Source organism: Rhinatrema bivittatum, chromosome 8 (genome assembly GCF_901001135.1).
Source record: "Rhinatrema bivittatum chromosome 8, aRhiBiv1.1, whole genome shotgun sequence".
NCBI lineage: Eukaryota > Metazoa > Chordata > Amphibia > Gymnophiona > Rhinatrematidae > Rhinatrema > Rhinatrema bivittatum.
In genome coordinates this window covers 232,926,884-232,952,622 of record NC_042622.1, presented here as the reverse complement: position 1 = coordinate 232,952,622, position 25,739 = coordinate 232,926,884, and the positions used below count along the sequence as shown (strand labels likewise).

At 47.7% G+C, this 25,739-nt stretch overlaps 1 protein-coding gene across 1 annotated transcript in view; it reads right to left on the bottom strand.

The window, feature by feature from the left end:
* Window positions 1–25,166, bottom strand: part of C8H19orf71 (chromosome 8 C19orf71 homolog) — a 28,868-nt gene extending 3,702 nt beyond the window's left edge. Inside the window, exons 1-2 of the mRNA XM_029613556.1 lie at window positions 24,897–25,166; window positions 4,306–4,541 (exon numbers count right to left, since the gene is read on the bottom strand). Coding sequence (XP_029469416.1) covers window positions 4,306–4,541; window positions 24,897–25,166 — 506 coding nt within the window. The remainder of the gene's footprint in view (window positions 1–4,305; window positions 4,542–24,896) is intronic.
* Between the last annotated feature and the right edge of the window lie 573 nt (window positions 25,167–25,739).

Genomic DNA, 25,739 nt, shown 5'->3' with positions numbered 1-25,739 from the left:
TACAAACAAAGGTGTACACACGGGCACCGAAGTGGTCGGAAGCAGACATCAATCTCCACAATTATCTCACTCCACCTCTCCTGAATCTACGCCATGACGTTCTGAGACTTCATCAAAAAGGTCTCAACCTAAGTGCAAAAGATCTTCACCTTCAAGGGAAGGAACTCACATGCCATCAGGGCATACACATAAGCACAAACATCATTCCCATCATAGAGCAGTGCCAAAAAAGACATCAGAATTGAAAGCCAGTCCTTCCACCTCCAAATCATCCAGGAGTCAAAAGCCTAGGACACATTCACATCAGTCGCCCATATGCCTCACTACCTCTCATGCTTCCATTTCCTCAAGTACTTCCTCTAAAGGAGTAGGAGATGCAAATCGACCGCCGGCAGAATTACCACAACATACTGGTAAAGCAATCATGCCCCCTAAAACAAGGGAAGCTTTCTGGCAGTTATCACAATCTCTAACAGGATTCTATGAAACTTTGTCATTTTGTAAGATGGTGCCTCCGATGACCCTCAGGCACCACTTTCAAGAGAACCATCGCCAGAACCTTCACTATCGCTGGTTCCAGAACGGTCTCCAACTCCAAGTACAAAGCATGGCACACAAGGAGATTCTACATCCCCACCTCTATCTCCATCATCCTCGATGGGGTTCCCTTTGGATCTGCAAGAACAACCACAGGAACCATATTCCCCGCCTGAAGACCTCTCGTACCCACGATTCTTAGAGAAAATGTGTTCCATATTGCACTTAGATGTACAAAAGGAATCAGATCCTCGATCAGAGACCTTAGGTCTTCTAAAAATTTTTGACGTTCCAGGAGAACCCACTTCACTACCACCACAGGATTTGTTACACAGTGTTCTCCAAAAATCCTGGGAAACACCTCAATCTTTATCAGCAGTCTCAAGGAAGACCGACATAAAATTTCAGATGAGAAAAGATCCACCGTATGCGCTGCCACAACTACCTCATGTGTCCATAGCGGTAGAATCGGTGATGCAACGCTTCAAAAAATCAAAAACTTACTCTACATACCTACCGACCAAAGACAATAGATATTTGGATGAATTTGGATAGAAAGTGTACCAAAACACAATGCTCAACACTAGAATTATGCTTCACCAATTTTATATGATACAATATTTATATGAATGCATACAGGCGAAGAAGGGTATGCTCACCGCTACAGCGGATCAAACACCTCAAACGCTACATGATATGGAAGAGTGCTCCAGACACCTACTAAGGTCAGTCTATAAAGGTCTGTTAACATCGTCCAGAGCATCAGTGACAGCCATAGCAGCCCGAACGGCATGGTTATGATCCAGTTCTATAAGAGAGGATTTGCACGACAAACTAGCAAATCTACCGTGTACGGGAGATAACTTATTTGGTAATAGGTTTCAAGAAACGGTAGGAAAGCTAAAAGACGAAGCCATAGCAGTACAATCTTTACAGTCGCAACCGGCTTACTCGGCTTCCAGACGTTACTACCTGTATAATCGTAGATCTTCTTATGGTCACAGACTTTATAGATCTTATCAATCCTTCCGTCCACAACCATACCTGTCTCATCAACAGCCACAACAACAACAAGCCCCTCTTCCACGTAGGGGTAAACCTCGCAATCAAAGACAGCAGACTCAACCACCGGCAACTGCGCTTAAAACAACTCAGTCTATTTAGACATACAGCCACCACCACAGAAATTGACACCACCAGGAAGAATCCAGTCATGTCTACCAGTGTGGGAGCAGATTACTTCAGACCTATCGGTTCTGGAGATAATACATCAAGGTTATCAACTTCAATTTACAACAAAACCAACATTACCCTACCTCTCCACACTACACATTCAAAGATCTCAGCCTCAACTAGCGAAGGAGATTTCAAGCCTACACAATCAACAGGCCATCAAACTAATATCCTGGAAACATCAAAACTCGGGATTTTACTCCCCATACTTCCTGATACCCAAGAAATCAGGGGGCCTCCGCCCCATCCTGGATCTTCAAGAACTCAACAAATTCCTAACCAAAGAAAAATTAAAAATGGTATCCTTAAAGTCAATTCTCCCTCTAATTCAACCCAACGACTGGATGTGCTCCATAGACCTGAAGGATGCGTACATGCACATTCCAATCCACCCATCCTTTTGGCGTTACCTATGCTTTTGGTACAAACATCAGCACTACCAGTACAAAGTTCTCCCCTTTGGTTTATCGGCTGCTCCCAGGGTGTTCACCAAATGCATGGTAGTGGTGGTGGCTCATCTCAGACAACAAGGTATGACAATCTTTCCATATCTGGATGACTGGCTAATCATAGCCTTGACTCGGGATATATTGATCGATCATCTCCAAAGAATAATACAATGCTTACAAGCATTAGGACTAGTGATCAATTTTCAGAAATCACATCTGCAACCAACACAGAAGCTGCAGTTTATAGGAGCATGCCTGGATACCACTCGGAGCAGAGCATACCTCCCATCGGAACGAATATTACAACTACGTCAACTTCTTTATCTCTTGAGCAACACTCAAAGACTCTCAGCGAGACAGGTTCTAGTAGTCTTAGGTCACATGGCGGCAGCCAATTTTACAGTTCCCAATACCAGACTACACATGAGACGTCTGCAGTGGGGACTAAAACGACACACACAACCATTAACACAAAGAATAGTGCTAACAACCGAGATGAAAAAGGACTTAACATGGTGGCTGTTACACTCCACCCTCTCCAAGGGAGTCTTATTCAGTCCTCCCCCTCACAATGCAGTCTTAACCACAGATGCATCTCGCAAAGGGTGAGGAGCGCATCTCGAGATATACAAAACGCAAGGGTTATGGACAATAGCAGAACAAACCCTGAAGATAAATTTGTTGGAACTCAGAGTGATCCAGAAAGCTTTACAAGTTTTCCAAGACTACCTAACGGGCCGCAGAGTCATGATCTACACGGACAATCAAATAGCGATGTTTTACATCAACAAACAAGGAGGGTCTGGTTCATGGTCCCTGTGCAAAGAGACATTGATCATCTTCGAACATGCTCATCGACATTGCATACACTTGCAAGCGACTTACCTTCTGGGAGTAGCGGACACAAGAGCGGACAGGTTAAGCCGAATCTTTCATCCTCACGAATGGGCACTCAATACAGACATAGCCCAAAACATCTTCATGCAATGGGGGAACACCATCAATAGATCTCTTTGCAACAGAGATCAATGCTCAGGTTCCCAAATTCTGCTCGATAAGACCAAGCCAATTCAGGATAGCTCAAGATGCTTTTCTCATCCCTTGGTCGTTTCCTCCCATACCACTGATAACAAGAACAATTCAGAAGTGCATAGCTGACAAAGCTCAACCAATACTCATTGCCCTGGCCTGGCCGAGACAACCATGGTACAGCTTCCTTCTCCGACTATCTCTGGAAGACCCAATACATCTACCGATCCATCCAGATCTGCTGCTACAGGATCAAGAGACGCTTCTACATCCGTTGCACGCATCTCTCCATTTGACAGCTTGGAGGTTGAACGGCTCCTTTTAACAGAACAAGGAGTGTCTACTTCTACACAATTTATTTTAGTAGAATCCAGGAAACTTTCAACAAGAAAGAACTACAGTTACAAATGGAAACGATACGCTACCTGGTGCATATCCAATAATGTATCACCAATGGACTGTCCACCAGAAAAACTCATGGATTACCTTCATACACTATACGAAACTGGACTAGCTACATCTTCCATCAGAGTTCATCTCAGTGCTATAGGTGCATATCATAGACCATTAAAAATTCCCCTGAAGAAGCCTTACAGGTGAAACAAGGCCTTGTTGGGATAAGTGAGATCAGTAACAGCAATTTGAATGAATGTCGTATGTAGTCAATAAGTCAATAATAAATTTAAAATGCATAGTGCTGATACATAGGGGGTGGTTAAATTGCTCATAGTGTGAGATTAGTTACAGATTAGGGTTGAGGAGGGGTTATAAGGAATTCTTATACCAATTTTTATATAAACACATTTTTTGTATGAATTATATGTATTGTATGTCAAACATTTTTTATAAATATTTCTAATAAATATGTATTTTTAAATACAGTAAAATGTAAAAAAAAAATGTTGAAATTTTTTTTGTAATTTCCGATATTACAAAACTACATAGGTGCTTTTTTCTTTTCCCATTTTTAGGGGTTTTTTTTGTTTTATATATATATATATATACACACACACACACACATACACTTTTTTTTATATATATATATAAAGGATCTCACCTGCTTAAAGGTGCAGGAAAATCAGCCTCCAAAGTCCTGCGTGGGACATAGCCCTGGTCATATAAATAGCTCATGCGTGCCAATTTTCCCCGAACGAGTCCCCTCGATTCGCCTTCACTTTCCTGCTCTTGCTGCCCAGGAGTGGCAGGGATAGTAAAAGCTTCAAAGTCATCACCTTCTTTGAGTGCTTTGTTACTGTCAACAATGCACTGCAGCTGCTTCCTTAGCAACCAGGACTATGGGGAGGAGTAAAGAGCCAAGGTCACTTGACTCCATAGAAATCTTAGGTGGTGCTAGCCTGACCTCCCTACCACCATCAAGTTGCAATCCACCTGTGCCACCCAGAGTTTCACAAGAGAAACCTCGACAGACTTATAGGAAGGGAACTAGGCTCCATAAAAACAGCGACAAAGTGCAGCCACCTTTGAATGTTATTTCCACATCAGCACAAAGGGAATAAAAAGGAAGCAGAGACTGTTGCTTGCAACCCGAGTACAGTGTTCATGCCATTTTTTTCAGGGGCAGATATCACTGGATGATAGCAGGAAACACTGCCCAGCAGTGGGTAGCCAGAAATTAATTTTTTTGGGATGCCCACATTGGGGGGGGGGGGGGGGGGGGGCAGTTGACATACAGGTCTAGGCTCTACTAGTTGTACTCTTATCAATAAATACTGCTTTAGAGTGCACCTGACAATGAATTTCTAAGTAGTCTCATCATAAGCGATGCTTTCCCCTTACTATTCTGTATTAATTTACTTTATATTTACTGCAGTTTATAAATACACAATATCATGTAAAAAGTAAATAAAGGACACTTAACAGACACATCAGATCCAATCACGTAATGAAACAAATATCAATCTTCTTTTATGAATCTGAAGGAGTTCAATTTCATGGACCTCCGAAGACTGAACCTCTCGTCTAACCCTGCCAGCAGTGAAACGCACAGCCATTTTTACTTTACTAATATTTGCAACGCAAACGGCACATAATGCGTAGTGACGCAGTTACGCACTAACATTTAGTGTAACGTAACTCCATTTTGGAATAATAATTTGTATTGTATTAATACGAACGTCGCTGTAAAATGTCTAACACGTCAATTAAGTGACGAAACAATAGTCTGATCATAAGCTACACCTACTAGAGGACCACGCTAGCTAATGCTTGTTCAGCAGTTTGTAAATTGTTTGTTCAGCAAAAACCAGAACGCATGTGTGAAAGATAAGAGTTGTAAAGTGCATAAAAGTTTGCTCCTGAGGGGGCGTGGCATGCAGTTGTACTGAGCCTTTGTCTTAGCTGCATCTTGCTGGCAATAAAAGTCTATCTTTACGGATCAGTTGTCTGGGCCTCCTTACTGACTAAAAAGAGACGGTTACATTTGGCGAGCCAGCCAGGAGGTACCGGGGACGCTATTTTAGCCCCCAGCGGGTCCGGTAGTTTGGTGGCGGAGCGATCCCCCAGACGTACCTGGTGAGTGGCCACCGCTGAGTTCAGCGATCAGGTTTCTGAAGGGACCATTCCACAGAAATTCTTCTGAGACCTCTGGGCTGGTGATCCGGGAAGAAGGCTTTCGTGACGATCGGAAGACCCCTGCAGGTGAGTATTATGGGAATAGTGGAAGGAGTGGAGATTAGATAAGGAAATAACCGGTCCATCCCCGAGCGGACCGAGGGGGCATTGATCACACCCCGCGCAGTGTTTCAGTAGGAATTTGGTTCCGAAGACCACGCGCATAAGAGGAAAAATTATAAGTGAAGTATATAATAGTGGGAATAGGTTTCTTGTTGTGTGAAAGAGAGTGAATGGCCTCGCAGTTCTAGACCGGGCGACCGCGTTCTAGTCGAGGCGATTGTGACCCTTTTGTGTCTGACGGATACGGACCCCTTACCTATCCGTCTTCCCTTCCCTCCTTTGTCTGTGGTTCTATCCTAATGGGAGGGGGCTATTCAACTCCGCTAAAAGTCATGACGAAGCACTATAGTGAAGTGTTCGACAGACGAAAATGTACGAAACCCGGAATGATTCAGCGATGTACCCAGAGGTGGCCCAGTTTGTGTGTAAATTGGCCTCCGGCAGGAACTTTCGATTTCCAAACGGCCACAAGGGTCCTGAATATAGCTTTGAAAGAAGGGAATCCGGGTTGCCCTGAGGATATACCGTACATAACTGCTTGGATTGCAGTCATTGAGAATCCTCCGTCATGGGCAAAGAAGTTAGTGGAGGGAGCTGCCCTCGTAATGGTGGCACAAGTGCACAAAATGGGTGACCGGAAGTCCCCAAACCGGAAGAGAAAGGGACAAGCGGCCATATTGGGAATCAAAGATCAGGCGTCATCTGCGGCGGCCATGTTTGTAGTGCAAGGGAATTCACAGACTCAAGAAAAAAAAGTTAAACTCCTGCCGCCCGCAGTACTATCTGATGCAGAACATCTTTTGCCGCCACCATATGCCCCTAGTTGTCCTCAATTATATCCTGTGCCGCCTGGTCCCTCAGCCCCCGCCAATGCACAAGCTGATCCTAGAATAGCGCCGACTCCCGAAGTACGGCTTGAAGCGGCGGCAGCAAAAGTTGAAGACGGCAGCGAGTCGTCCATGGCAGACGGCACTCGCAGTAAAACCCAAGCCGCAAGTTTGCAATTACCAATCAGAGAAACAACCACTGTAGTTCCCGTGGTTCCCACTGAAGAAAACGAATATCGCACTACGCAAACAATAAAGTTATTTACCTACATACCTTTTACATCCAGCGATCTCTTTAACTGGAAACAACTTGGCCCTTCTTACGCTGATAAACCTGATCAGATGATAGATTTTTTGCGAGGAATTTTTCCAGCCCATAACCCCAACTGGGCTGACATTCGGCACCTAGCCTCCATTCTTTTCACCACTGAAGAACGTCGGCAAATACAATTAAATCTGGAGGAGGCAGCTCGATTAGGAGCTGGGGCAGACGGTAATCCTGATGAAGCGGTGAGAGCACAAGCCCCAGTCGCCGACCCCAACTGGGACTTCCAGACCGCAGCCGGTCGTGGGCGCATTGCTGCTTATCAGACTGCGTTTCTTGAAGCCTTAAAGAAAGGGAAGAAGAAAGTTGTGAACATGGGAAAAATCCAGGACGTGGTGCAAGGGAGAGATGAGTCCCCCGGAAACTTTTTGGAGCGGTTGATGGACGCATACCGGCAATACAGTCCATTTGATCCAGAAGACTCCAAAAATCAATCCATCATAGTGATGAGCTTCGTCGGACAATCCTGTCCAGATATTCGCCGGAAGTTGCAGAAACAGGAAGGATTTGAGGGAATGACTATCAGCCAATTAAAAGCCATGGCCGATAAAGTCTATGTAAACCGAGAACCGGACGGAGAGAAGAAGGACAAGAAAGAAACTAGAAAGTTAAGAGAAAGTGTTAGCCTGTTAGCCGCAGCGTTGGAAGAAACTAATTTCGGGAATCCGTCCAGGCACTATCAAGGACATCCTGGACCCCGAGGAAGAGGCAGGGCGCCCTCTAGGGGGCCGCCAAGAGGACGAGCAAATAGAGGAGGTTCATTTAGAGGTGGAAGAATGCCGTTAGGAACTAATCAATGTGCATTCTGTAGACAAGAAGGACATTGGAAATCCGAGTGCCCGGAATCCCTGCAAGTGCAAGTAAAACAGGAAGGATATACTCCGTCCAAACCTAAGGAAGCGGAATGGCAGATGGCCGTAGGTGAAACTTCCGGCGAAGATAGTGAAGCATGACTAGACAAGGGAACCCTTCCCCTTGATCCTTTGGTGGAAATAAAAGTAGGGACTGAAACATTCAAAGGATTGCTAGACACGGGAGCGCAAAGATCTGTAATGACCACCGCTATCACCACGCCCACTTCGAAGAACATCTCTATAGTCGGGGCCTCTGGAAAGCCACTAATTGCTCCTTTTCTCCAGAAACGACAGGTCCGAGTAGGAGGACAATTAGTATCCCACCAATTCCTTTATGTCCCGGGATGCCCAGTACCACTCATAGGGAGAGACCTTCTTTGTAAATTGAGAGCTAATTTACAATTCGAGTCCACTGGTGAAATCAAGGCATCTTTCGCTGATAATCCAGTCTCCCTCATTTGTCCACTCCAGGAGGAATGGAGACTACATCTCCCCATAATTGAGCACATCACTGAACATCGATATGAAGACAACACCCTTCTCAACGAACAACGGAGACAGCTAATGGATAGCGTGCCTAAAGTGTGGTCTGAGCAGAATCCCGGAGGAATAGCTGTCAATGCTACTCCTATTTGGATCGAGATGAAACAGAATGCACAGGTGATTAATCAACCTCAATACCCCATTCCGTATATGGCCAGACAAGGAATCCAGATACATCTGCAGAGACTGTATGATTTGGGCATTCTCCGGCGAATCCGATCTGCTTGGAACACCCCTTTGTTACCCGTAAAGAAACCTGGTTCTACTGATTACCGACCGGTACAGGATTTACGGAAGGTGAATAATCAAGTAGCAGATCTAGTAGCCCTCGTACCAAATCCATATTCAATCTTGGCTCAAGTCTCTCCTGCGTCAAAGTGGTACAGTGTCATCGACCTCAAGGATGCCTTCTTCTCCGTTCCAATAGCGGAGGAATGTCAGAAGATTTTTGCCTTCACATGGGAAAATGCACACACTGGAATAAAGCAGCAGTACACATGGACTCGCTTGCCTCAAGGGTTCAAGCACTCACCTACGCTGTTTGGTGAGCAACTGGCAAAAGACTTGAAGATGTACCAAGTCATGTATGGGCCAGTGATACAGTATGTGGACGACCTTCTGTTGTTTCGAGAGACGTACCTCGAATGTGCAGTAGCCACCCTCCACTTGCTAAAGACGTTGTACTCTAAAGGATATCGTGCAAGTAAAAAGAAGGCGCAAATCTGTGAATTGGAAGTGGAATATTTGGGCTTCCAAATCCGTGAAGGCACTCGATGTCTTGGAATCTCTCGTACTAGTTCAATACGAGGTCAACCTGTACCCACTTGCAAGAAAGAGCTCCGAGCGTTCCTTGGAGCTGCAGGATACTGTAGACTGTGGATTGCTAACTATGCAGTTATTGCCCAACCCCTGTACGACAAGTTGCGGGATAAAGAATCAGAGTCTCAAACTTTTCAATGGGAAGGACGCGAGCTAGCAAGTTTACATCAACTGAAAGACGCCTTGATTGAACCCCCTGCCCTAGGATTGCCAGATGTAATGAAACCATTTCATCTATACGTCGATGAGAAGAAAGGAATGGCCATTGGGGTATTGACTCAAACTCTAGGCTCGTGGGAACGACCTGTTGCATATCTGTCAAAAGGAATGGACAATGTTGCGAAAGGATGGCCAGGTTGTCTTCGAAGCATTGCGGCTGCATGCTTACTAATTCCAGAAGCAGTCAAATTAACTTTTGGTCAAACTCTGAACGTAACCACCCCCCACACCATTCAAGGACTGCTAGAGACCCATGGACCAAAATGGATGACTAATTCACGTCTTGTAAAGTATCAAGCTCTGTTATGTGAAACTCCCGAAATTCAAATACAAGACAGTAAGAATTTGAATCCTGCAACTTTACTCCCAACTCCCGCTCTAGTTACTCACAGATGTGAGGAAATCATGGCTACAGTGCATTCCAGCCGACCTGATCTACGTGACCAGCCCTGGCAGGGAGCATGGACTTTATTTACTGATGGAAGCAGCCAGGTTATAAATGGACTTCGGGTCGCTGGCTATGCCGTGGTTTCTGAAGATGACATCATCGAAGCTGAGCCTCTACCCCCGGGGACATCAGCACAAAAGGCTGAGCTAATCGCTCTCACTAGAGCCTTACAGTTAGCAGAAGGGAAGATTGTAAACATCTATACTGACTCAAAATATGCTTTCCTTGCCATCCAAGTGCATGGAGCCTTATACAAGGAACGAGGATTCCTGACTGCTGAAGGGAAGCAACTAACTAATGCACCCGAGATACACCAACTGTTAAATGCCGTATGGGCACCAAAAAAGGTAGCCGTTATGCATTGTAAAGCCCACACAGGGAAATCAGATCCCATCGCCAAAGGAAACCAATGGGCAGACAAAACAGCGAAAGAAGCAGCACGTACACATTTATCACATACCCCAGCTACCACGTGTCCACTTTTGCAATTCCCAACTGAAATCCCTGCCTATTCCATGGAAGAAAATGATTGGGCACAGAATGAGCAATTTCACCAGCAAAATGGATGGTGGATTACGCAAGATGATCGAGTATGGATACCTGAAGCATTAGCTTGGACTATTGTCAAGGAAGCCCACAACAAAACCCATCTTGGTCGAGATGCCTTAACGAAACTATTGGGGAAAACATATTATATCAACAGATTCACTCCATTGACCAAGCATGCAACTAATCAATGTATCACTTGTGCAAAAAAACAATCCCAGAAATGGACCTGGTCCTGCCCCCGGACACATCCTACGCGGAACCACACCATTCCAAGTCTGTCAAGTCGACTTTACCCACATGACACCCTCAAGAGGATACAAAGCAATGCTGGTGGCTGTCTGTACTTATACCGGGTGGATCGAAGCCATACCAACACGAACTGAAACTGCCAAAGAAGTAGTGTCTTTGCTCCTTCATCAAATCTTACCACGGTACGGATTGCCAAGGCAAATAAATTCAGATAATGGACCAGCTTTCACCAGTGAAATCACTCAACAACTAAGCCAAATTCTGGGTGTCAGATGGCATCTACACTGTGCGTGGAGACCTCAGAGCAGCGGAGCTGTTGAACGAGCCAATAGAACTCTGAAAAATCAGATAGCTAAGTTGTGCCAAGAAACAAAGACTAAATGGCCAGACATCCTACCACTAGCCTTACTACATGTCCGGTGTAGTCCACGAAAGTCTGGTCTGACACCTTATGAAATGATGTATGCAAGACCTCCGCCCCTTCCATCTTTTCCTGAGTCGCTGCAGATACAAGGAGAAATGTCTCTTAGTAACCAACTCAAAGGACTCCATAACACAGTACTTGCCATCCAGAACTATACATGCGACATTGAACCACTAGTCTTGCTAACCCCGATTCATCCATTCCAAATCGGAAGTTCTGTGTGGATGAAGGACTGGGATGAATCAGACTTCCTCAAGCCGCGATGGAAGGGGCCATACACTGTGTTACTAACCACTCCCACAGCCGTAAAAGTCTCTGGATGCCCTTCATGGATTCACTGGACTCGACTAAAACCCGCTGCCTCCAATTGGCAAGTCTCCAGGATCGGGGACCACAAATTAAAATTCACTCAAGGCAGGCAATGAGTTAGTTCTGGATAGAAGACTTCAGTAACTTGCTAAAATACTAACGTGTACGTTTCTTTCCTTCCTTTCAGAATCGATACCTTATGAAATCAACTAATCTAATTACAAGCCAACCGGCCAAACACCTACTTCACAGATTCTGTAAATAAAAGCCTCTACTATGTATTCTAAGCGAGCAAGATTTCTACAGATTCTACTACTGATCTCCTGCACATCAATTACATCTCTCATTCTACCTCTGAGCAAGAATTGTACAGAATGTATCAAACTAATACGTACCACAACTCAAGATGGATTTCAAGTTGTCTCTACAATTATACACCAATCTCAACCTCCTGCTTCGTGTGCAACCCAACCTGCATGTGCACTAAACACAACTCAAGGATACCAGTTGTTTCATCGATGTCTAGAGGGTGACAAAGTCATTTGTCATACACCAACCACTCCCAAGTACTACAACATTACCCTCACTGCTGGGTTGCCAAAAAGCTATACTTCCAGCATCATCCCAGAAGGAAAAGGAATCTTGTACTACATCAATTCAACTAAGATCCTTATGGGAGGCGGATCTAGCGTTGTAATCACCTTCGATGCATGTGAAGCAATTGATAAACATCCAAACGCACTCCACTGTGGATCTCAATCCTGGAGAGATTCATATGTCTACAACCATAAATACCTTTGTCCTTACAATCGAGCAGCCAATCCATCCAGCTGGATACCATGTGGAGGGGACCTGACTCTATCTGGTTGGGCCCTGGTCTGTGACTACACTGGAGGAGGCTACCATGGCTGCCACGGAATCGGCAGATTAACTGAAGTAAAAGGAAACATTGTGTCATTACAATGGCCCATAAGAACTGAAGGATCCCCCTGGCAAGATACTTGGGGATTTGGTATCGACGGAACTGGAAAAGATCCAATGACTTACATTACCATCACACAGCGGAGAGACAAACCCCGCCCAATCATCCACCAGACCACTGTGGTTGGTTATCAATCCTTCTTTGATGAAATATCTCATGTGACCGAAGAACTGCAGAAGCACACCATTTCACATCAAGCAAAGAATATGTTCGTAAATTTGGCTGAAAACATAGCTCTCTCTCTGGAAGTAAAAAATTGCTTCGTATGTGGAGGTACGAAGACAGGAGAGCAATGGCCTTGGGAAGCCAAGGAGATATTCCAGTCTGATCTCGATATCCTGAATACAACAGTAACTTATAAACGGAAGACTCATCCATATGAGTGGGCTCTCCAGACTGATGTGATTGGTAGACGATGTATATCTCGACAACATTCACGTATATATACTATCTCTGTTGGAAATTCCCCATGTACAGGGGTTCTCACTGCAAATTTAACCAATCACACATGGTGGCAGACCGAAAATTCCACCAAACAAACTACCTTTTGGACTGAGTTAACCTTAAACAAAACATGGGCTGCTGCAGGAGTGCCCACTACCACCTTCGCCGCTCCAGATGGCTACTACTTTGTTTGCGGGCGAAGGGCTTACGAGCAGCTACCCACACACTGGTACGGCACTTGCTTCTTAGCGACAATCCGACCAAGTTTTTTCCTCTTACCAATCTCTGCTGGAGAAACGCTGGGAGTCCCGGTGTATAGTCCCATGAAACCGAATAAACGTCGTAGAAACAATAAAGTGACTATTGGAGACTGGAAGGATCAGGAGTGGCCTCCAGAAAGAATAGTACAGTATTATGGGCCTGCCACTTGGGCGGAAGATGGTTCTTATGGATATAGAACGCCTATTTATATGCTCAATCGTATTATCCGATTACAAGCAGTACTGGAACTCCTGACCAATGATTCTGCATTGGCTCTCAACATCCTTGCCAAACAAAATACAAAGATAATCACAGCTATTTACCAAAACCGGTTAGCCCTGGACTACCTCCTAGCTCAGGAAGGAGGTGTGTGTGGAAAATTTAACCTCTCTAATTGTTGTTTACAGATAGATGACAAGAGCAAAGTCATCGAAGAGATCACTGATCGAATGGTACGCTTAGCCCACGTTCCTGTACAGACGTGGACTGGAGTTCTTGACTGGACAGCCTCGCTACCAAATTGGCTTACGTCGATTCCAGGGCTGAAAGAACTCTTCATCCCTTTATTATTTTTCTTGCTAACCTGTATTCTATTTCCTCTGTGTCTACCTCTTATTTTCAGAAATTTACGCTCCATGATTGAAAGAATTGCTGATCGAAGAGCGGCTGCTCATGTTATGATGATGAATAAGTATGTGTCACTTTCCACATTCCCCTCATCTGATTCATCTGATTCCGATATCGATTCTGATAATGATGATGACCTTGCAACTACTAACCTTTAATGCAACCTAGTCCTAGTGATGCAACCACTCTGGGCCATTTTGTTAGCTAGGGTAAGCCGGGCTACAAAGGGGGGTGACACCACTAGGGTCCACCCGTCTCAAACCCGTGAAGAAACCAACCACCTAGCGACATTTTAGGGCCCATTTTGAATGTTACCAGTATTAATTCTTGTTTGTTGTTCCAGTTGCTTCCCAGATATGAGTGATACTTCCGCCTTCCGCCGAAGTTGAAGTATCAAAGGGGGGAATGAAGGAGTTCAATTTCATGGACCTCCGAAGACTGAACCTCTCGTCTAACCCTGCCAGCAGTGAAACGCACAGCCATTTTTACTTTACTAATATTTGCAACGCAAACGGCACATAATGCGTAGTGACGCAGTTACGCACTAACATTTAGTGTAACGTAACTCCATTTTGGAATAATAATTTGTATTGTATTAATACGAACGTCGCTGTAAAATGTCTAACACGTCAATTAAGTGACGAAACAATAGTCTGATCATAAGCTACACCTACTAGAGGACCATGCTAGCTAATGCTTGTTCAGCAGTTTGTAAATTGTTTGTTCAGCAAAAACCAGAAGCATGTGTGAAAGATAAGAGTTGTAAAGTGCATAAAAGTTTGCTCCTGAGGGGGCGTGGCATGCAGTTGTACTGAGCCTTTGTCTTAGCTGCATCTTGCTGGCAATAAAAGTCTATCTTTACGGATCAGTTGTCTGGGCCTCCTTACTGACTAAAAAGAGACGGTTACAAATCCTCTTTCCCAAAATGCAGAGATTATCATAACTACAATAAAACAGCAATAGTCATCATAAGATTTCTAGGACATGCAAAAAATATTTTCAAATTCTGGTGTCACCTCAGTGATAGCAAAACAACTCCTCTTTATGAAATAAGAAACCCCTACAAAAAAAACCAAACACCTAGAACCTTGCTATACCATACCATAACAGCACTAATTCTCAGGGCTCAAACAGCAGCAGCATATCTATGAAAAGGCAGCAAAGGAAAAGATTACACCAGGCCCTAGAACACTAATACACCACCTAGTAGACAAACAGAACAAGCCAGTCTCAGGGGCAGCTCAAGGCAATCTGTTGCCTGAGGCAAGTGCACCCCTTCCCGGACGCAAGTCACAGATCAGATCACTGAGGATGCTAAGGGAGCAGGTTCCCATTTGGAGTCTGGCCCTTTTGGTAACTTGAAATGCTGGAAGGAGGCATGCAGAAGTCAGGGTTCCCAGAGAAGTGGCAGACAGAGCAACAATGATAATATGCCTAGGAAGCTGGTAATTCGACCACCTGCCTCTCACCCTTCCCCAGCATCTGCCCCCAGGGATGTGGGAGGTGGGTAAATGGTGGGGTCTGTGTGAGGTGCACTCTTTTAGGCCAGTGCAAGGATATCAGGTATCCCAGACAAAACTTTATAGTTCCCTCCCCTCAATGCCTCCCCACACACAGTTAAAATGATGCCTTTGTTTTTAAATTCCCTTACCCAGAAAGAGGACATTCAATGGAATTCTGAGATAGAACCATCACTTGCAATAATGGGGCGGATTTTCAGAGCCCTGCTCGCGTAAATCCGCCCAAAACCGGGCGGATTTACGCGAGCAGGGCCCTGCGCGCCGGGAAGCCTATTTTACATAGGCCTCCCGGCGCGCGCAGAGCCCCGGGACTCGCGTAAGTCCCGGGGTTCTCGGAGGGGGGCGTGTCAGGGGCGTGTCGGGGGGCGGGCCCGGTCGTCGCGGCGTTTTGGGGGCGTGTCAGCAGCGTTTTGGGGGCGGGTACGGGGGCGTGGCCGCGCCCTCCGTACCCGCCCCCAGGTCGCGGCCCGGCGCGCAGCAGGCCCGCTGGCGCGCGGGGATTTACGTCTCCCTCCGGGAGGCGTAAATCCCCCGACAAAGGTAAGGGGGGGGGTGTAGACAGGGCCGGGTGGGTGGGTTAGGTAGGGGAAGGGAGGGTAAGGTGAGGGGAGGGCAAAGGAAAGTTCCCTCCGAGGCCGCTCCGATTTCGGAGCGGCCTTGGAGGGAACGGGGGGAGGCAGCGCGGCTCGGCGCGCGCAGGCTATACAAAAGCGATAGCATTGCGCGCGCCGATCCAGGATTTTTAGGGGTAGATTTTCAGACAAGCGCGAACAGCCTACTTTTGTTTGCGCTCCCGGCGCAAACAAAAGTACGCTGGATTTTAGTAGATACGCGCGTAGTCGCGCGTATCGGCTAAAATCCTGGATCGGCGCGCGCAAGGCTATCGATTTTGTATAGCCTGCGCGCGCGAGCCGCGCTGCCTCCCCCGTTCCCTCAAGGCCGCTCCGAAATCGGAGCGGCCTCGGAGGGAACTTTCCTTTGCCCTCCCCTCACCTTACCCTCCCTTCCCCTACTAACCCACCCACCCGGCCCTGTCTACACCCCCCCCTTACCTTTGTCGGGGGATTTACGCCTCCCGGAGGGAGACGTAAATCCCCGCGCGCCAGCGGGCCTGCTGCGCGCCGGGCCGCGACCTTGGGGGCGGGTACGGAGGGCGCGGCCACGCCCCCCGGGCCGTAGCCACGCCCCGTACCCGCCCCCAAACGCTGCCGACACGCCCCCGGAACGCCCGCGACGACCGGGCCCGCCCCCCGACACGCCCCCCGACACGCCCCCCTCCGAGAACCCGGGACTTACGCGAGTCCCGGGGCTCTGCGCGCGCCGATCCACGATTTTAGTGGATACGCGCGGCTCCGCGCGTATCTACTAAAATCCAGCGTACTTTTGCTTGAGTCTGATGCGCAAGCAAAAGTAGGCTGATCGCGCTTCTTTTAAAATCTACCCCAATATGTATATTATATTTACAGGCTCTGCGGTGGTACCAACCAGAAAACTCTGCAAAAAAAAAAAAAAAAATCACTTGGAACTTATATGGTATTAGGTCTATTGTAATGGATGTCAGGTGTTAGCTAAACCATGAGTAAACTGAATTACAATTATAATATAGTAAACTCCCAAACCAAAACAGCACTAACTGCCAGCATTCAAACAGAAACAAGCCTACATATAAAAAGGTAATGCTGCAAATATTACACCAGGCCCTAAAACACAAATACACCTCCCATCAGGAAAATAGAACAAGCCAAACTGCTCTAGACCCTACTCAGAAACTACGCACTAGCAGAACACCTCACCTTGGTTATAAATACAGAACATGATAGAACCCCCACCAAATAGAGAATAAAGAGAACATGATGGAAACCACAAACTAGACTCTGTGGGGCAGATTTTCAAAGGGTTATGCACGTAACCCCCGAAAAGCTGCCCCTGCGAGCGCCGAGCCTATCTTGCATAGGCTCGGCGGAGCGCGCAAGCCCTGGGACGCGCGTATGTCCCAGGGCTTTGAAAAAGGTGCGTTCTGGGGGTGGGGCTGTGGGAGGGGCGCCAGCTCGGGGGTGTTCCGGGGGTGGGGCAGAGGCCTCTGGAACAGCCACCATGCCAGGGGATGGTGTGCCGGCACCCCGCTGGCACATGCAAGTTACGCCTGCCTTGGGCAGGCGTAACTCGATGAATCAAGGTAGGGGGGAATTTAGTTAGGGCTGGGGGGTGGGCTAGATAGGGGAAGGGAGGGGAAGGTGGGGGGATCACAAAAAAAGTTCCCTCCAAGGCCACTCCAATTTCGGAGCGGCCTTGGAGGGAACGGGGAAAGTCATCGGGGCTCCCCTTGGGCTCGGCCCGCGCAAGGTGCACAAGTGTACACCCCCTTGCGCGCGCCGACCCTGGATTTTATAACTTGCGCACGGCTGCAAGCACATGTTATAAAATCGGGCGTAGATTTGTTCGCGCCAGGTTGCACGAGCAAATCTACGCCCGCGCGTATTTTTTAAGATCTGGCCCTGTATGCATTGCAACAATGGAAAAACAGAAACAAACATTCCTCATAAAATAAAATCAAGAAAATAAAACATCTAATAAACCATTCTAAGAAAAAGAAATGTCAAAACAGTTGACAAAGAATAATATCCAATAAACTAAAAAAATTTGTAAAAATTCCCAAAAAGCAATTAAATGTTTCAGAACAGCAGACACATCCGGTAACACCCCTATCTTCCCTTCCCTTCCCCTATCTAGCCCACCCCCCAGCTCTCTGCTTCAACGGCAGGGGAGAAAGCCTGATACTTCACTTTCAATGCATATCCAGCATAACTCTCTGCTTCAACGGCAGGGGGAATGAAGAAAAGTGGATCTATATACAGACAACAACCAACAAGGACTGAATTACATAGTCTGGGTAAACAAATAAGCATGGGTGTAGCTTGCTTATTGCGGCGGTTACTACCCCTAACTAATTAAGCTAGATATTTCACTTAGATGCAGTTCCAACACTGCTCTCTACATTAATGGTGGGGGTGGAAGGGAAATAGAACCAAAAGGTTACTAAGAGCCAAGAGTAACAGATAAGTATGAGAGAAAAAAAAAAGTGCGAAACTTGCTGGGCAGACTGGATGGGCCATTTGGTCTTCTTCTGCCGTCATTTCTACCCTGTTTCCCTGAAAATAAGACAGTGTCTTATATTAATTTTTGCTACCAAAGATGCACTAGGCCTTATTTTCGGGGGATGTCTTATTTTTGGGGAAACATGGTATGTTTCTATGTTTCTATAATAAGGCTTAAACAAATGTTCTCACTCTCCTTACCTGGGAACTTTTGATTTTGTGGACAAGTGGGAGGGAAGAAGGGATGCCCAAACTGTTCTCTCTCACACTATTGCTCTCATTCACCCATTCCCCTTCCCCTTCTCACTCACTCACACCCCCACTTCCCTTATTTCCTTTTTGACTCACTCCGCTTCCCTCTCATTCACACCCCTTAGGTCCTGTCATTCATGCAGCTTCCTTTTCTCCTTTTTGACGCTCCCCTTGCCTTCCCATTCACTTCCTTCCCTCTCATTCAGTCCCCTTTCTTCTCATCTTTCCTTCCCTCTCAATCACTCACTTTCTTCCCCTTACCCCTCACTCACAGCCCCTGCCTTTCCTTCTCTTTTGACTCATCCCTGCCTCCCCTCACTTCTTTTTGTTAGGATTTGTAGGTTATGTGGGCCCTGGGCAGAGGTGAGAGATGGAGCCACCCACAGGGAGGAGCCCTGTGAGCCTCACCGTCGGGAGGCGAGGTCTCAGTTGATGTCAGATACAGCTATAGATTAGAGTCTTTATTAAGAAATAGAGAGGCACTGCCCGAAGAGTTGGGAGAGCAGGAGAAAGTCTCAGAGTTTGTGCGATGGGGTATACCCACAGGGAATACCTCTGTAGTGAAGACTCGGCAATGGTCCGCAGAGCGGGTTACACCGATGAGGCTCCTCAGGTGAGATGTTACGATAGTGGTCCGTGAAGCAGGGTACACTGGTGAGGGTTCCTCACTTATTTATTTGTAAGCTTTTAGATACCGAAGTTTGGTACAAGCCTTCACTCTGGTTTACAGGTATAACAACAGTTTACATGAAAAGGCAAAAGGATTACATTAATAACTCAGGTAAAATGGTATAACAACTATAACGGCTAATTATTTACAGCGTTAACAGAGATGTAATGTATAACATTTAATATATTTTACATGTAAAAAAGACTGGTATAGTAACTAGGTAATATACAGGCTGATTCAGTAAAGTCCGCGGGAGAGCGGACGAACGCCCGCTCTCCCGGCGTGCGCACCGGCCCTTCGCCGGTGCGCGCGATTCTGTATTTAAATTAGGTGACGTGGTAAAAACGGGGAAAAGGAGCTGTGGCTGTCAGCGGGTTTGACAGCCGACGCTCAATTTTGCCGGCGTCGGTTCTTGAGCCCGCTGACAGCCACGGGCTCAGAAACCGGACGCCGGCAAAATTGAGCATCCGGTTTTCGGCCCGACAGGCGCGGGCCGAATTCAAATTTATTTATTTATTTATTTTTTACTTTTTGGGACCTCCGACTTAATATCGCAATGATATTAAGTCGGAGGGTGCACAGAAAAGCAGTTTTTACTGCTTTTCTGTGCACTTTCCCGGCGCTAATTTCTGAAAGTAAAATGTGCAGCTTGGCTGCACATTTTACTTTCTGTATCCCGCGCGCATACCTAATAGGGCCATCAACATGCATTTGCATGTTGAGGGCGCTATTAGGTGCTGCGGGTTGGACGCGCGTTTTCCTCCCCTTACTGAATAAGGGGTAATGGAAAACACGCGTCCAATAGCAGGCTAACAGTGTGCTCCGTCGGAGCGCACTGTACTGTATCGGCCTGAATGTGTATAACGTTGAATATATTGATTGTGTTAGGTAGGATAACATTATCAAGAGATAATAGGATATAGAGATTACATTGTCCGAGAGTATAATTATGGTAATTCATTAGATTTGATTTGCAAGTCGGGCAACATACCCGAAAAACAGGGTGGGGTAGATGTGTAGGGGCAAATGTGAGGGGGGAAATGGTGGAGGATATGAAACAGTGTGCTTTCGTGGACAAGTAGGGGCGTATGTGGACAGAATTGCTTAGATCCTATGAGCCCAAGGGGCCTCAAAAGTAGCTGCTATATATACATTATAAATGTGTGAACAGGGAGGCTGAGGTGATGCGTAAGGTGATGTTGTTTAACCTATGCCATCTCTGTAAGCTTGTCGGAATAACCAAGTTTTAAGTAGTTTTTAAAATAGTTTTGGGCTGTTTTGTAATCTTAGGTTTTCTGGTAGGGTATTCCAGAGATGTGGGCCGGCTATCAAGACCGCTCTTTCTCTTACTGTAGTAAGATTGGCAGATGTAACTGAGTGGATAGTTAGTAGGGCTTTATTTGTTGATCTTGTGTTATGTTGTGGATTATGTTTTTGTGTTATGGTGTTTAGACAATAGACTTCATTGTTATTTATTGATTTGTGTATGATGAATAGCATTTTGTACTCTAATCTTTGTTCCACAGTTCTTTTAGTTCAGGGGTGATGTGTTCTGTTTTTTTGTGGCCGGTAAGCATTCTAGCTGTGGCATTCTGTAATATTTGAAGTGGGCGTGTGGTTGTTTTGGGCAGGCCTAACTGTAGCGAATTGCAGTAATCAAAGCTTGCGAAGATCAGGGATTGTAGTGTGGTTCTAAATTTGGGTTGGTTTAGGAGTGGTTTTAGGCGTTTGAGAATTAATGGTTTGTAGAATCCTTCTTTGATTTTCATTGCTATGTGTTTTTTGAAGTTCAGTTCTGGATCAAGTCATATTCCAAGATCTTTCACATTTTCTTTTAGCTTGATGAGTGTGTTGTCAATTTGAATGGTGTAATTAGGGTAATCTCCTGAGTTTTTTCTTTCGAGTAGTATACAATTATGTCTTATCCATGTTAAGGCAGAGTTTCATTTGGTTTAGGAGATTTTTTATTAGGGATGTGAATCGTTCAATATCGTCAGATAGCGGGGGGTCCCCGATAGCGATAGGAAACCCCACGATTAATTTAGTGGGTTTTCTTATCATTATGGGGGGGGGGGGGGCAGTAAGAAAGGACACAACCTAAAAACACAATCTGACCCTTTAAAATGAGTTTGTTAGTATCCCCCCACCCTCCGGACCCCCCCAAAAATTTTTAAATACCTGGTGGTCCAGCGGGGGTCCTGGGAGCATTCTCCCGCGCTCGGGCTGTCGGCTGCCACTAATAAAAATGGCACCGATGGCCCTTTGCTCTTACCATGTGACAGGGGCTATCGGTGTCATTGGTCGGCCCCTGTCACATGGTAGGTGCACTGGATGGCCCGCGCCATTTTTAAAGATGGCGCCGGCCGTCCATTGCTCCTACCATGTGACAGGGACCGGCCAATGGAACGGATACCCTGTCACATGCTAAGGGCAAAGGGCCATCGGCGCCATTTTGTTTACTGGCAGCCGATGGCCCGAGCACGGGAGAATGCTCCCGGGACCCCCGCTGGACCACCAGGTATTTAAAATTTTTTGGGGGGGTCCGGAAGGAGGGGGGATACTAAATGAAAATTAGTTCTTACCTGATAATTTTCGTTCCTGTAGTACCACGGATCAGTCCAGACACCTGGGTTGTGACTCCGCACCAGCAGGTGGAGACAGAGTAAAACTTGTCGGGCTCCCTACATATAGTAAGGTGCCACCCACAGCCCCTCAGTCGCACGTAATGTCAAAGCCAGATAAAACCAAAACTAGCTAACTAGCAAAAAACCCCAAAAATGAGGCCAATTCACAACAGCCCCTTGAGCTGGAACCGGAAACCTTCAGAGCCAAAAACACAACGTGTCAAAAACTGCAACTACAATGGCCAAATAATCAACCGAGCAGACTCTCTCTCTTTCTAGCAGAACTACAAGAACACAGACGGGCGGGAGCCTGGACTGATCCGTGGTACTACAGGAACGACAATTATCAGGTAAGAACTAATTTTCATTTCCCTGTACGTACCCGGATCAGTCCAGACACCTGGGATGTACCAGAGCCAAATTACCCAGGATGGGAAGCAGAGAGTCCCGCTCGGAGAACACTCGCACCAAAACCCTGAGCCTCAGCCGCCTGGACATCCAGCCTGTAATGTCTCGTAAAAGTGTGCAACGATTTCCATGTTGCCGCTCTACAGATCTCCTGGAGGGACACACTAGAAACCTCGGCCCAAGACGTGGCCTGCGCCCGAGTCGAATGGGCACGAAGCTCCTTAGGTGCCAACTTGCCCAGCAGAAGATACGCCGAACCAATCGCCTCCTTGAGCCAACACGCAATCGTGGCCCGAGAAGCCGCTGACCCTCTACGAGCCCCCGACCAGAGAACAAACAAGTGATCGGAAACCCTGAAAGGATTCGTAACTTCCAGATAACGAAGTAGAATCCTACGGACATCAAGTTTCCTCAGTTCCCTCGATCCCCTGGCCTGAGGATCCATGGTCGAAAACCCGGGAAGATCAACCGACTGATTCAAGTGAAAGGACGACACCACCTTGGGTAAAAAGGAGGGGACAGTCCGCAGAGAGACACCTGTCTCTGTAAAACGCAAGAACGGTTCCCTACAAGATAGAGCTTGTAACTCCGAGACCCGACGTGCGGACGTAATAGCGACCAAAAACACTGTTTTCAATGTTAAATCCTTCAACGTCGCACGCTTGACCGGTTCGAAAGGCGACCCACAAAGAGCCGAAAGCACGCAGTTTAAGTTCCAGGAGGGACACGGATTCCGAACCGGCGGGCGGAGATGCTTTGCCCCCCGCAGAAACCGCGTCACATCTGGATGGCCCGCCAAGGACACTCCCCGGACCTTTCCTCGAAGGCAGCCAAGGGCAGCCACCTGAACCTTCAGGGTACTCCAGGACAGTCCCTTCGAGAGTCCCTCTTGAAGGAAAGAAACATAGAAACATAGAAACATAGAAATGACGGCAGAAGAAGACCAAATGGCCCATCCAGTCTGCCCAGCAAGCTTCCCTCATTTTTTCTCTCATACTTATCTGTTTCTCTTAGCTCTTGGTTCTAATTCCCTTCCACCCCCGCCATTAATGTAGAGAGCAGTGATGGAGCTGCATCCAAGTGAAATATCTAGCTTGATTAGTTAGAGGTAGTAGGGGTAGTAACCGCCGCAATAAGCAAGCTACACCCATGCTTATTTGTTTTTACCCAGATTATGTTATACAGTCCTTATTGGTTGTTTATCTTCTCCCCTGCCGTTGAAGCAGGGAGCTATGCTGGATATGCGTGAGGTATCAGTTTTTTTCTTCTCCCCTGCCGTTGAAGCAGAGAGCTATGCTGGCACCTCCGGCCGAATGGGGTTCACCTTGTGAGCACTACACCAATCCTCAAAGACCGTCCAGACCCTCATATAGGTCAAAGACGTGGACTGTTTTCTAGCCCTCAACAACGTGGTGATCACTGCCTCGGAGTACCCTTTGGACCTCAGGCGCGCCCGCTCAAAAGCCAAGCCTCGAGACAGAAGTGATCCGCGTCCTCCAAACAAACGGGTCCCTGACGCAGAATGGTCGCGTCGCCCCGCAAACGGAGCGGAGCTTCCACCGCCAGCCGCAGCAGATCCGCGAACCACGGACACCGTGGCCACTCCGGCGCCACCAATATCACCGCCGCCGGATGTAGCTCGATCCGTCGGAGCACCTTGCCTATCAGAGGCCACGAGGGAAACACGTAGAGCAGCACGTCCGTGGGCCAAGGAAGCACGAGTGCATCGACTCCTTCCGCGCCCCGCTCCCTCCGACGGCTGAAGAACTTCGGAGCCTTTGCGTTTTGCGCGGTGGCCATCAGATCCAGACGTGGCTGACCCCACCTGGCACAGATGAGACGATATGCTACCTCCGGGAGCTCCCACTCCCCTGGATCCAGCCGGTGCCGGCTGAGGAAGTCCGCTTGTACGTTGTCGACGCCGGCGATGTGTGACGCCGCAATGCTGCTGAGGTGCCGTTCCGCCCAGCACATCAACTGAGCCGCTTCCTCCGCCACTTGCTGACTCCTTGTCCCACCTTGACAGTTGATATAGGCTACCGTGGTGGCGTTGTCCGACAGGACTCGTACCGCCTGGCCCCGTATCCACGGCAGAAAAGCTTCTAACGCCAGCGCCACCGCCTTGGTCTCCAACCGAATGATGGGCCACTGCGATTGCTGAGCTGACCACAGACCTTGCACCGAGCGCCTCCCATAGACCGCTCCCCAACCCGAGAGACTGGCATCCGTCGTGACCACCGTCCAGTTGGGCAGGATCAGAGAAACGCCGCACGTCAGATGGTTGGGGCAGAGCCACCACTGCAGGCTGGCCCTGGCGCGGTCCGTGAGAGGCAGCGGGCGCAGGAACTCCTCCGAGACCGGCCTCCAGCGGGAAAGTAACGCTGATTGTAACGGTCGCAGATGAGCAAAAGCCCAGGGCACCAAGGCGAGCGTCGACGCCATGGAACCCAAGACCATCAGGTAATCGCGGACCAAAGGGCATCGTAGAGCTAGCAAACTCCTCACCTGTCCCTGGAGCTTGAGGACCCTGTCCTGAGTCAGGGCTACCGTGGCCTCCTTGGTGTCGAACAAGGCCCCCAGATACTCCAACCTCTGGGTGGGCTGAAGGTGACTCTTGGCTAGATTGACCACCCAACCAAGCGACCGCAAGAGCTGCAGAACCCTGGCCACCGCTTGTCGACACTCCATCTCGGATTTGGCCCGAATGAGCCAATCGTCCAGGTAAGGGTGAACGAAGAGCCCTTCCCGTCGGAGCTGAGCAGCCACCACCACCATAACTTTGGTGAAGGTGCGTGGAGCCGTGGCTAGACCGAAGGGAAGAGCCCTGAACTGGAAATGCTTGCCCAGGATGCAAAATCGCAAGTACTGATGATAGGCCGGCTGAATCCCTATGTGGAGATACGCCTCCGTCAAATCCAGGGATGCTAGGAACTCGCCCGGGCGAACAGCAGCCACTACCGAGCGAATAGTTTCCATCTTGAACCGGGGAACACGAAGGCACTGGTTGACTCCTTTTAGGTCGAGGATCGGACGATACGCTCCGTCCTTCTTTGGGACCACGAAATAAATGGAGTACCTTCCCATGCCCCGTTGCGCCGGCGGCACGGCAGTGATGGCGCCCAGAGCCTCCAGGCGCTGGAGGGTTGCCCGTACGGCGGCCCTTTTGGCTACGGCCTTGCAGGGGGAGCCGAGAAACTTGTCCCAGGGGAGACGTGCAAATTCTAACGCGTAACCGTGTCTTATCATGTCTAGCACCCACTGGTCCGAAGTGATTTTGGTCCATTCCTCGTAGAAACGCTCGAGGCGCGCTCCCACCAGTGGAACGGCCTCCCGAGCCTCCGCCGAGAA